The sequence below is a fragment of the Rhinoderma darwinii genome, chromosome 7 (genome assembly GCF_050947455.1).
Source record: "Rhinoderma darwinii isolate aRhiDar2 chromosome 7, aRhiDar2.hap1, whole genome shotgun sequence".
Lineage (NCBI taxonomy): Eukaryota > Metazoa > Chordata > Amphibia > Anura > Rhinodermatidae > Rhinoderma > Rhinoderma darwinii.
The window spans coordinates 77,812,650-77,826,675 of NC_134693.1; the positions used below are offsets into that span (position 1 = coordinate 77,812,650).

Genomic DNA, 14,026 nt, shown 5'->3' on the forward strand with positions numbered 1-14,026 from the left:
ATATGTAATTTAAACCGCAAGGTGAACACCGTAAAAAAAAAAACGCAAAAAACAATGGCGAAATTGCAATTTTTTTCCATCGCCCCCCCAAAAGTCATAATAAAAATGAATCAATAAGTCCCATGCACCCCAAAACAGTACCAATCAAAACTACGTCTCGTCCCACAAAAAATAAGCCCAAAAAAATCACTACATTGATGGAAAAATAAAAAAGTTACGGCTCTTGGAAAGCAACGATGCAAAAACAAATAATTTTAGTTCAAAAGTGTTTTTATTGTGCAAAAGTCGTAAAACATAAAAAAAAACCTTTACATATGTGGTATCGCCGTAATCGTACCAACCCATAGAATAATGGTAACATGTTATTTACGCCGCACAGTGAACGGCGTCAATTTAAAAACGCATAGAACAATGGTGGAATTTCAGTTGTTTTTTTTATAATCCCCAAAAAAAGTTAATAAAAGTTAATAAAAAAATTATATGTACCCAAAAAAGGTGCTATTAAAAAGTACAACTAATCCCGCAAAAAACAAGTCCTCATACAGCTATGTAGACGAAAAAATAAAAACGTTATAGCTCTTTTGAATGCGACTATAGAAAAACAATTATAATAGCTTGGTCATTAGGGCCTAAAATGGGCTGGTCACTAAGGAGTTAATGGACAACTGGGCGTGTTCTACTTTTTGACTAAGTGGACGTTGTACAGAGGAGTGTATGACGCTGACCAATCAGCGGCATACACTTCTCTCCATTCATTTACACAGCACATAGTAATTTTACTAGAGCACTATGTGCAGCCACATACATTAACGTTACTTCAATTGCCATGACTATGAATAGAGAGCACTACCAGCCAGGACGTGATGTCTATTCAGAATCCTGACACTTCAGTAACGTTTGTGTGAGATTTACTGCATGGCAAGCGTAATCTCGTTTTAAATGACAGTTTACTGCGTAATCTCGCGAGATTACGCTTGCCTTGCTGTAAATCTCGCACAAACGTTAGTGAAGTGTCAGGATTCTGAATAGACATCACGTCCTGGCTGGTAGTGATCTCTATTCATTGTCATGGCAATTGAGTAACGTTAATGTATGTGTCTGCACATAGTGATCTAGTAAGTGTAAATGAATGGAGAGAAGTGTATGCCGCTGATTGGTCAGCGTCATAAACTACTCTGTACAACGCCCACTTGGTCAAAAAGTAAAACACACCTTCAGGACCCAGCCTGTTTAGGCCTTCAGGACACAGCCGATTTTATTTTATTTATTTATTTTTTTCAAATCGGACATCTTACTTTGTGGTAATAACATCGGAAGGCTTTTACCTATCCAAGCGATTCTGAGATAGTTTTCTCGTGACATGTTGTACTTTATGTTCGTGAAAAAATTTGGTTGATAATTTAGGTATTTATTTCTGAAAAACACAAATTTAGAGAAAAAATTAGCATTTTTCTAAATGGAAACTTATCTGCTTGTAAAACAGATATTAACTATTTTGTGTGGTATTACTATTTCACATTTCCCATATGTCTACTTTGTTTGCATCATTTTTTGAACGTTCTTTTATTTTTCTAGGATGTTACAAGGCTTAGAACTTTAGCTGCAATTTCTCATATTTTAAAGAAAATTTCAAAAGGCCATTTTTTTCAGGGACCAGTTCGGTTCAGAAGTGGCTTTGAGGGCCTTATATATTACAAAATCCCCAGAAGTCACCCTATTTTGAAAACTGCACCCCTCAAGGTATTCCAATCAGAATTCAGTGTTTTAACCCTTTTAGTCGTTTCACAGGAATTAAAGCAAAGTAGAGGTAAAATGTACAAATTAAATTTTTTGGGCTGAAATTAATTTCTATCTTTTTTTTTTTTTTCTTGTAACAGTTTTAACCCGAGAAATGCAACTCAATATTTTATTGCCCAGATTCTGCAGTTTTTAGAAATATCCCACATGTGGCCCTAGTGCGCTAATGGACTGAAGCACTGGCCTCCGAAGCAAAGGAGCACCCAGTGGATTTTGGGCCTCCTTTATTTTAGAATATATTTTAGGCACCTTGTCAGGTTTGAAGAGGTCTTGTGGTGCCAAAACAGTGGAAACACCCCAAAAGTCACCCCATTTTGGAAAGTACACCTCTCAAAGAATTTATCTAGGGTATAGTTCGCATTTTGACCACACAGGTTTTTCGCTAAATATATTGGAATTAGTCTGTAAAAATGAAAAACCTACTGGTTTTTCTGAAAAAACATAGAAATTTTTAATATTTACAAGGAATAATGAAGAAAATGCACCCCAACATTTGTAAAGCAATATCTCCCGATTTATGGCAATGTCCCATATTTTGTAATAAACTGCTGATTGGACCCACAGCAGGGCTCAGAAGGGAAGGAGCGCTATTTGGATTTTGGAGCACAGATTTTGCTGGAATGGCTTTCGGTGCCATGTCGCGTTTGTTCACCCACCGTGCGAGTTAAATAATGGTGTATTGTAATAGTTCAGCCTTTTACAGACGTAACGATAGCAATTTTTTTTTATTTTTTTTTATTTTTTTTTTACATTACTTTAGAAGAAAAATGGGAAAAGGTTTTTTTTTTTTTTTTTTAAACATTCAAGAGGCTCTGTCACCACATTATAAGTGCCCTATCTCCTATATAAGGAGATTGGCGCTTTGATGTAGGTGACAGTGATGCTTTTTATTTAGAAAAACTATTTGAAACCACTTTATTAGCGATTTTTAGCTTTATGCTAATGAGTTTCTTAATGCCAGTGTGCCTGTTTTACTTTCGACCAAGTGGGCGTTGTACAGAGGAGTGTATGACGCTGACCAGTCAGCGTCATGCACTCCTCGCCATTCATTTACACAACAGCATCGCGTTCCAACTAGAACACTATGTACACACACACACACACACACACACACACACACACACACACACACACACACACACACACACACACACACACACACACACACACACACACACACACACACACACACACACACACACACACACACACACGCGCGTTAATCAAGTGTCCTGATAATGAATATACATTACCTCCAGCCTGGACATCATGTGTATTCAGAATCCTGACACTTCTGAATCTTTTCTGTGAGATTCCAGCAAGCCACATGTAATCTCGCGAGATTACGATGTAAACGAGATTTAGTTTCCCTTGCTGGAAATCTCACAGAAAAGATTCAGAAGTATTGCAGTATATTGTTGTTTTTACAGGCTTCTGTAACCGCACGATCGCTGTTCCTGTCCGTTAGTCCTGGGTGTCGGCTATAATACACAGCTGACACCCGCAGCGTATGGAGCGGGCTCCGCACGTGAGCCCGCTCCATACATCAACCCCCTCACCATGACGTGCTATTAGGTCATAGTGCGCAAAGGGGTTAATGCACAGCGGATGGTGTGAATATTTCAATTTTCCATTTTAATGTATATGTTGTGCCCAGTTTGTGCCACTGAAGACAAATACCTCATAAAACGTTAATCGGGCACGCTGTAGGGCTCAGAAGGGAGGGACGCCATTTTGCTTTTGGAGCGCAGATTTTGCTTGGTGGTTGTTCTGTTTGGAATTTTGCTGGTATTTCAGTTTATAATGTGGGGGCATATGTAAGCTATGCAGAGAACATCAGGGTATAATAAAAGGGTATAATAATGTGGTAAATAATAATTCATAGATGTGTGGCCGGTGTCGCACTGATAAATGGCGCCCGATCTTATCCGATTTTGGAATACTCTGCACATTTTGCATCGCCATATTCTGAGAGCCAGAACTTTTTTTTATTTTTTCTCCACTGGAGCTGTGTGAGGGCTTATTTGTTGCGGGACAATCTGTGTAGTTTTTCATTGGTAACATTTTGGGGTATATGTTTTTTTTTTTTTTTTTTTTTTTTTTTTCCCACTTTTTATTCCGTTTTTTTGCAAGCCGGGTGAACAAAGACAAGCAATTCCGACATTGTTTTTTTAGGTTATTTTGATGCATCGTTCAGTGTGCTATAAATGACAGTAGTACTTTATTTTGCAGGTCGGTACGATTACGGCGATACCATATGTATATAGGTTTCTTTATGTTTTGCAGCGTTTGCGCAATAAAATCACTTTTTTTATAAAATTTTATTTTCTGTATCACCATATTCTGTCAAAAAAGCTGTGTAAGGGCTTTTTTTTTTTTTTTTTTGCGAGACTGGTTGTAGTTTTTATCGGTACTATTTTCGGGTAAGTGCGACTTTTTGATCACTTTTTATTCTCTATTTTGGGAGGGGTGGTGACCAAAAAATAGTGTTTCTGGTGTTTTTTTTTATATATTTTTTTTTTTTTGGGCGTGTTCATTGTGGGGGAAAAATAACATTATAGTTTGGGTTACGAACGCGGCGATGCCAAAGATGTGTACTATTTTTTAACGTGTTCATTTTTTTCCTATAATGAAAGTCTTATTATAGCAAAGCATTTTTTGTTTATAGAACGTATAACTTTTATTTTTACACTTTTTTGAAAACCTTTTTATTACTTTTTTACTTGTCCCACTAGGGGACATTTAAACTTGCAGCTTTGATCGCTGCTAGAGTACATTACACTACCTACATAGTGTAATGTATTCTGTCATTGTGACTTGACAGTTACACTCACACGAAGCCTCGGAGGACCGGTTGTAGGCTGCTCCTCCGAGGCTTCCGTACATGGCAACCCGGAGGTCATTGTCTGGCCTATTGCCACAACAAGCATCGGCAGCCCCCACAATCATTGTGTGGGCTGCCGATGTGCTTCAAACCACTTAACCAGTTCAGGACCGGGCTATTTTGCGCCCTTCAGGACCAGACACCATTTAGCCATTTTTAGCACGTGTTAGTTAAATGGCTCTAACTTTTTTATTTGTTGGGCTAACAACGTGATTTTTTGCGACGTTTTTTCCGTAGACCATGCAGGTTTCATTTTTTTATCGTTTTTTATACACACCTTTTTTTGCTATTTTAGAATTTTTATTCATAAAGTTTGAGAATAATAATAGTAAAAAAATAAGCTTTTTTACGTTTCAACAATTTATTTTTTTTGGGTAATAACATAGTTTTACCCTAAAATAGACCTTTTATTTCTGATCGTCATTGTCTACCGTAAATTTTAATATATTATATGTCTATATTAGAGTAATTGGGTCAGCGCTAGCGTTACAAAAATGATTGGCAGGGGGGGGGGGGGAATGTTTTTTTTTGGGCGTGGGTATTTTCTGTGTATTTATTATTTAATTTTTTTTTGCACTTTACTTTATTTTTTTTTTATTACTATGGTCTGTCCCTTTAGGTCAAAAAAGACCTTTGGGGAACTTGATATATATTTTTTCTTTCTTTTACACCATGTTTTTCCATTGTAACTGGAGCTGCACAGCAGCCCCAGTTACAGGGGAAATCAGCCCTCTCATAGTGACGATTGTCACTAATAGGGCTGTGCTGGGTCTAGTAAGACCCAGCAGCAGTCTGTCAGTAACGGCATCCGGCGATCATGTGACCAGTCACATGATCACCGGGAGGAAAAGAGACAGCGCCGCTGCTGCTGTCTCTATTCCTATACACAGCGTTCATTGAGCGCTGTGTAAAAAGATATCGGAGAAGGCAATCAGCTAAAGCTGCTTCCATCCTCTCCTCAGGGTCCCTGGCAGTCACTGACAGCCGGAGACCCGACATTCAGCTGCCCGATTGCGCGGGCAGCAAGTTAAAACGTGAGTCGTAAAGTCTATGGCTTGGGTTTTAAGGACCCTGACCGCTGGCCGTAAAAATACAGCCAGCGGTCGGGAACCAGTTAAATGCGTCAAACGCAATCCGTCGCTGCATTTATGGGGTTAATTGCCGAAATCAGCAGCGATGGTCCACTGACTGGCAGACTGGAGTATCAGCTGTCGGGGACAGCTGACTTCCCGGACAATGTCCGTTAAGACAGTGTGTGCCGGGAACTACTCCGCAACTGTACGTCCTGATGCGGGAAGCAAGCCCTCTGCAGGACGTACAGTTGCGGTGCAGAGCGTGAAGAGGTTAAGGTCATTAGAATAAATCTAAAATGGGTCATAACTCTGTCAAAATAAAATAAAATTTCTTAATAAAAAACACTGCTGTAATCTACATTACAGCGCCAATCACGTTGTTTAAGATAGGGCACTTATAATGTGGTGACAGAGCCTCTTTAAGGAAAATGAGAACCCCCGCCCACCTATATGGTATCCATTTTCCAGTGGACTGTCCAGGGTCCTACATCATGAGTCCAGCACTAGTTTAAATTGGTATTTGTTAAAAGGAATTGGAAAGTTGTGATATCAATACGGAGTTGGTTTCGCCTGAAAACCGCTCCTTATTTTCAGACGTTTAACAACTCTCGTTATTCGCGGCGTATTTTATGGACGTTATTGGAGCTGTTTTTCAATGGAAAAACTGCTCCAAAAACGTCCCATGAAGTGACATGCACTTATTTGATGAGGGCGTCTTTTTACGCGCCGTCTTTTGACAGCGACGCGTAAAATTACACCTCGAGGGAACAGAACATCGTAAAACCCATTGAAAGCAATGGGCAGATGTTTGTAGGCGTAATGGAGCCGTTTTTCAGGCGTAATTCGGGCCGTATAACGCCCGAATTACGTTTTAAAACGGTGCGTGTGAACATACCCTTATACAAAACCTCATTCACGGTTGGCAGAAAAAAAATCTAGCTTTAGCAGCACTGCAGCATGTCCTATATGTCGAGGTTTCATTGTTTGCAATGCAGAGGGTGAAATTTGCAACAAATCTGCATATAACTCCTGCATGTTCGCAGCAAAATCCACATAGGACATTTTTTAGCGCCATCTGAAAGTAGCCTTTTTTTAGGATTCTCTCGACCAAGAACTCCCTTAAAAAGAACCTGTTCACAGCAGTGGACTCCCTTTCGTCACAGCCCAGTAGAAGTGAATAAGAGAAGTTGCACAACTGACTGGTCCCTATTCGCTTCTATTGTGCATTTCTATGGATGCATCTGTCACATGACTCGTCCTCATTTAACCCAGGTCTAAGCTGTAGTGCCCTGCGGCTGCCAGGGCATGCTGGAGATCCACAGATCCAGAGCGCTATGTGACCAAAAGGACATAGTTTCCTGCAATTGTTTGATAGGCGTACACCGGGCTGGTTACAAACCTATACTCGATCAGAGACTATTCATGTGTCATCTGACATTTACAGCCTGATACAATGGAGTTATTGCCTCTCTCGCTATAGCCTTGTACTGTGCAGCTTTACCCTTATTAGTAGTTCATGATAAATCTATCACTTATAACTCCCTATAGCACGGTCATAAAAACGCAAACCCACCTGATTCTGTATTGGTGTATAAAACAACTAAAATGGTTTTAAATGGGACTCCTTTTTTTTTTTTTTCCTTTAAATCCCTGGTCACATTGCCATGACTTCTAATCTCTGACATTTTGAGGGCTGGTCCTGCTGACCTTGTCTTGTTCACAGCTTGTGTTGGGAGATGATAAAGCACCCAAAACAGTTTTGTGCATATGTTCCTGTTAATGTTCATTTTACGACCTGATTATCCGCTCTAAACTGTCCATATCTACTTCATTTTTATTTCTCTTCTATGTAAATGCAGTCTTGTATACTGATGTTTTGTTGTAATATTGAAGTTCCTGCTAGTTCATACAGCCCTTCTTTTTTTTTATTTTTTTATTTTCATTTATTTATTTAAAAAAATTGTCAGACAGATTTTGGAATTGTCAGCTTTTTTTTTATTTTTTATTTTTTTTAGCCATTGAATATAATTTAAAAAAATTAAAAATAAAAACGCTCAAAATGAATAGCTTTTTGCTGCCTCCTATTGATTTTTAATGGGAGGTCAAGGACAGAAACCGCTCAAAGAGAGAGAATGGCACGCTTTATTTATTTTCCGCGAGCGGTCAAAAGCTGCCTGAGGGGAAAAAAAACCTCTGCCACCCATTGAAATCCAAACGGGGGGCGATTTGGGGCTCTTCTTGGCACAGAAGTTCAGGAACCCTGAGATACCCCTTCAAGTTCAGGACATGGCAGAGTCATTACTGACGTTGTTGGGGAAAAACAGATTAACCGCAATTTTATGCCTGTGTTCCTCTTTAGAAATTGACGCTCTGCAGCCCACCTAAAACCAGAATAGTCATAAAGGCTGGGGCTTCATATGTGAACCCTGCCCAAGTCCATTGTGTCTACAATAGAGCCTAAGGGTAAGTACACACATGGCAGAAATATCCATGCCCTACATTTTGAATGGGGATGCTGGGCAAGCTCAACTCAGAAATTTCTGCTACAAATCTGCTGTGTGTGACTATACCCTTATTGTATAAACGCCATGGCTGGCACGACTATGTGGGAACTGGCATCTGAGAAAAAAATGTTCCCGTCTCCAACACTTCCTTACTAGTTAATGAGTAAACTTTTGAGTAAGTACATGTTTCAAGTTACATATTATATCATGTAGTGGTTTTGTCATTTTGTTTAGATGGGACCGAATATGGGCTAAATGAAGCAGATATGGAAGCATCTGTTGCTACGGTAACTAGCATGGCAGAGCAGATTGGTGCTGATATGATCCTGCTGCGGGAGCACCAAGAAGCAGGAGGCAAAGTTCGAGACTACCTGGTGCGCAAATGTGTAGGAGATAATGACTTCTTGGAAGTAAGGTAAGACGTGTGTGTGTGTTTTTTTTTTTTGTTTTGTTTTTTTAGCCTTTTTGTTTTTTACGTCATCTACGGGTAGAGTTTTATAAGGTGCTATGGCCTAGACCCTTTTTTTATTTTATTTTTTTTGTGAAGGGATATTAAACATGGAAATACTTCCTGGTCTCATTATAAACAGCCAGGGGGGGGGGGGGGCAGATCCCTGGTGCAGAAGGCTACCTCCCAGTCAGATTGGGATTTCTATACAATTCCTCCAGTTACAGAAAAGGTTTGATATGTCAGAGAATTCTGAAGTTTTCATAGGTTGGATCATTTTTAAGACCCCCCCCCCCCCCCCCCCCCCCCCCGCCTTTAGTAGAACAAAGTTTCCATAGTGCTGATTAGATCGATTAACCGCTTCTCCTGGACTATTTGGAAGAGCTGAACACGGCTGGCAGACATACACGGACTAAATCAAGGGTTCTTAACCTATGGTCCAGGATAGCTTTGAGTTGCACTTTAACATCACGTAGAGTTGATCTCTGAAGCAAAATGGAGTCTGTTCAATGTAATATCTAATAGCCAATATTTCCACTATATAACTTTATGCACCAGTTTCATTCCTATGATGTGTTTACATACTTAGTGGTAAGGCTGTACCCTTGTGTTCTCCAACAGGGTTGCTGTAGTAGGTAATGTGGATGCTGGAAAAAGCACACTCTTGGGAGTTTTGACTCATGGAGAACTTGACAATGGACGTGGCTTCGCCAGGCAGAAGCTTTTTCGCCACAAACATGAGATCGAGTCGGGTCGCACAAGCAGTGTAGGCAATGACATCTTAGGATTTGATAGCCATGGTCATGTTGTCAATAAGCCAGACAGTCATGGTGGAAGTTTGGAGTGGACCAAGATATGCGAGAAGTCTTCAAAGATCATTACTTTCATTGATCTAGCTGGACATGAAAAATACTTAAAGACGACGGTGTTTGGAATGACTGGTCATCTGCCAGACTTCTGCATGCTCATGGTGAGAAAATGATGGGTATCTTTTTAATTTTTTGTGTGCTAATCTAATAGTTTGTACAGAATTCTAGCTCTTCTTTCTTACTTGACACGTTCTAAAAATAGTTTGCTCTTTGTGGATTAGGCTTGTTTTCAGCATAAAATCGTAAAAAAATATATATACAGCGTTTGTGCTGTATTTTTATGAAGCCCGTGCACCACTTTTTCCAACACTGAAAAAGTTGGCGGAGCTTCAGGGTTGCACCAAGCAAGACTCCTTTCTGAAAGATTTACGACATTTCTCTAATTGATCTTTTAACCCCTCTACCAACATGACGCACCTGTAAGTCCTAGTTGGTGGTGGGGGGAGTATGGAACGGGGTCAATAAAAACCGCGGAATCTAAGCAATTCGAGGGTGGGGGGCAATGTTCCCTCTAAGTCTTGGCAGCTCCTGGGTGGGGCAGCTGGGGAGCAGGGCAAGTCTCCATCAATGGTGGGCGATCTGATGGCCACAAGTAATACCACCAGTAAACTCTAATATAGCGACTAAATAAGAGTATAAAAATGTATTTTAAATTCGTTTTTAATTACTTTTTTAAATACTATAATATTAAAAGTCCAGCAGTAAAATAGACCATTATAAACACCAATTATAGGCATCCGTGAAAGAATCCCTCATTACACCACTGTCCCCATAAATAGTGGCACACAGCCGCCCCCTGTAGGTGGCGCCACGCGGACACAGCCCCTGTAGATGGTGCCATGTGGACGCCCCCTCCTCTTGTATGTAGCGCCACGCAGCCACACTCCTCCCTTTGTATATAGCACCATGCAGCCCCCCTTCCCCACAGCTCCTTAAAAAAATAAGATTGTACTTACCTTGCCCCCTCCGGTGCTAGCGACGCCACTGCATCTGCCCGTGACAGCGCGAGCATTAAAGTTTAGTGAGCGGGCGGACCGTGTAAGGTAGACATACCTAGAGAGAAGTAGAACAGAAACACTACCATAAATGGTTAGAACAGTGGTTCGCTCGGTCACCTCTCAATTGAAATAAAAAATCTTCACAAACTTTCAAGTTAGAGCATTTCTGTAACTTCCAAGCATTTTAGTGGGGAAGGGAGAGCGTACATCAGGAACTGGTTATTTCCCTACGTGGCCGGGGGTACTACCTGTCAGATCCCGTGATCAGACTTTCATAGCTTTTCTGTTGACAAGTTACTTTTTAATAACCTGTCAAATCAAATTTCTTTATCAGTGGAACTAATCCTGCAAGACAGGTTGCCATTATAGTTCTGACAAAGTTTGCAAATTTATCTTTTTTGTGGCCAGTAATAGAGAAATGTTTTTCCTTCCTTAGGTGGGCAGTAATGCTGGTATAGTGGGTATGACAAAGGAGCACCTGGGTTTGGCCCTGGCTTTGAACGTCCCAGTCTTTGTGGTGGTAACAAAGATTGACATGTGTCCAGCAAACATATTGCAAGGTGAAAAGTAGTCCATTTTCAATACGCCAACATGAATATAACGGTTTAGAATTGACCACATTAATTTGATCATTTCTTATGCAACATTAGTTTTGAAGCACTACATCGTAAACTTACATTAGATTCTGTAGTAGTATTGCCATTATTTCAACCTATAGAAGGTGTTAAGGGTAACATTAAGATGTGACAGGTTTGAAGTGGATTATCCGTGTGAATTCTACCCAAAATACAGTATCCTGCTAGTAAATGGAATTTCTCAAAGTATTCTCTGGGGGACACAGTACCATGGGTATAGGCCGCTCATACTAGGTAAATATAAAAAAAAAAAAAAAAAAAGGTGTGGCTCCTCCCAGTGGGCTATACCCTATGCACTTAGCTCCTCAATTTTAGCCTAGTGTCCATAAGAGGCAGACATGTCCTGCACTGCACGCAATTCTGCTAGAATTTTTTTATTTTATTTACTTTTCCGGTGCATGTTCCACTTGGTGTCTACCCTGCGGCTGCCGTGCGGAAGGAATTCACACTTTTTCAGTGGATGCCTGTCATTCTACAGATGCTCTTCCCACCTTAGTGGATGCCTCTGGTGGATCTATCCCACCTTGGTCACCAAGTCCTCTATTACCGCACCGATGGTTGAGGATGCCGGACAGCCACACTACGTGTGTGCATTTTCCGCCTAAAGACTGACAGGTAAGTTCACCCCCCTCCCCACACCATTGGGAGGAGTTGTGGTGGTGCAGCATTCAGACTGTCAGCGGGCTTTGCGGCATTATATAGAGGGGTGTTTTTTTGTTTTTTATTCTGAGGTGGTGTTTCCTTTACTAATGATTTTTCTACCACTTTTTTTTTTTTTTTTTTTATGTGCTGGCAGACATACTTCAGCATTATCTTCTGGTTTTTACTACAAGCCGCATTGTGCTGCCAGCAGCGCCATTCATTTAGGCCCCAGCTCTGGTTCTCTGCTAGGCTGCAAGCTGGCCACGCCCCTCGCACTCAGGCCCGCTCTCCTCCCTACCCTTCTGTTTTTCCAGCGCAGTCTTTGTAATCTGGTCACCAAGCGGGACCTGAGTCACATGCCTGTCCTGTCCAACCAGTGTAGGTTTTTTTTGGCTGGAGTGGTTGTTTTATCCTTAGGTGTTTCCCTCTATCACCGGTAGTGAACGCCATAATACACGGAGCAGTGTACAGAAATCATATGCCACTGGAAACATTCCTGCTTCACGCGGGGGACAGCACCTAGGGGGTCTGGTGTCCTTAGAGGCTCTGTCACCAGATTAGAAGTGGCCTATCTTCTACATCATTTGATCAGCGCTGTAATGTAGATTACAGCAGTGTTTTTTTTATTTAGAAAAGCTATCATTTTTGATGGAGTTATGACCTATATTGGCTTTATGCTAATGACTTTCTTAATGCCCAACTGGGCGTGTTTTACTTTTTGACAAAGTTGGCATTGTGGAGAGAAGTGTATGACTCTGACCAATCAGCGTCATACACTACTCTCCATTAACACGCACACACGTTACTCAAGTGTCTTGACAGTGAATAGACATCACTACCAGCCAGGACGTGATGTCTATTCAGAATCCTGACACTTCGATAAAATTTGTGGTTGATTTACAGCACTTCGCGATCACGCTGGGCTATCATTCACAGCGTAAACTCGCGAGACTACGCTTGCTGTGCTGTAAATCAACCACAAACGTTAGCGAAGTGTCAGGATTCTGAATAGACATCACGTCCTGGCTGGTAGTGATGTCTACTCACTGTCACGACACTTGAGTAACGTGTGTGTGTGTGTGTGTGTGTGTCTATTAAGATCACTATGTGCTGAATAAATGAATGGAGAGAAGTGTATGACGCTGATTGGTCCGCGTCATACACTTCTCTCCACAACACCCACTTGGTCAAAAAGTAAAACATGCCCAGTTGGGCATTAAGAAACTCATTAGCATAAAGCTAAAATCGTTCATAACTCCGTCAAAAATGATCGTTTTTCTAAATAAAAAACACAGCTGTAATCTACATTACAGCGCCGATCACATTATGTAGGAGACAGGCAACTTATAATGTGGTGACAGAGCCTCTTTTTAATAGACATAGAGGATGTTTATCTTCATGTTACCGTTGCTCAAGTACATCAGCGTTTCCTGCCCTTTGCAGTAGGTTCCGAGCACTTCCAGTTTGTGGCCCTCCTATGGGCTGGCCACGGCTCCAAGGGTCTTCACCAAGATCATGGCTCTCCTCCGATCCAGGTGGATAGCGGTTATCCCATACTTGGACGATCTTCTGGTGAAGGCACCTTCCAAACAGGAGAACTTGGACAGTCTCAACATTACACTGGATTGTCTTTGCAGATTCAATTGGCTAATAAACAGCCCCAAGTCATCCCTGACTCTGTCTCTGAGATTGGAGTTTCTAGGGATGGTCCTGGATACACACGCAGCCAGGGTATACTTAACAAAGGCCAAGATCACCACTCTCAGAGAGGGAGTGACCGTACTAGACAGGAATACTCCTTGCTCCATCCACTTCTGCATGAAAGTCTTGGGAGGATGGTCTCAACCTTCAAGGCAGTCTAATTTCACTCCCAAGCTCTATCTCGTTGGGACAAGTCTCCGGACTCCATGGGTCTGAAGATCCGCCTGCCCCATTTAGTAATGAAGGAATTGCAGTGGTAGATGTCTTTCCCCAACATCTCTCAGGGAAAATCCTTCAACACTCCCCTGTCAAGTCATCGCAACGGATGCAAGTTTGACCGGCTGGGAGGCGGTCTTCGGCTGTCTCACAGTCCAGAGCACCTGGTCTGACCTTGAAGCTCCACTCCAGATCATAGTCTTGGAGCTGAGGGCCATCTTCCTGACCCAGTCTCACTGGATGTCTCATCACCGGGGTT

The 14,026-nt window shown here is 41.4% G+C and overlaps 1 protein-coding gene across 3 annotated transcripts in view; it reads left to right on the plus strand.

Annotated features, from left to right (window-relative positions):
• GTPBP1 (GTP binding protein 1) overlaps nucleotides 1-14,026 on the plus strand; it is a 46,155-nt gene that overhangs the window by 23,350 nt on the left and 8,779 nt on the right. For all 3 annotated transcript variants that reach the window (XM_075833586.1, XM_075833584.1, XM_075833583.1), the window contains exons 3-5: nucleotides 8,493-8,673; nucleotides 9,328-9,676; nucleotides 11,010-11,133. In XM_075833586.1, coding sequence (XP_075689701.1) covers nucleotides 8,493-8,673; nucleotides 9,328-9,676; nucleotides 11,010-11,133 — 654 coding nt within the window. The remainder of the gene's footprint in view (nucleotides 1-8,492; nucleotides 8,674-9,327; nucleotides 9,677-11,009; nucleotides 11,134-14,026) is intronic.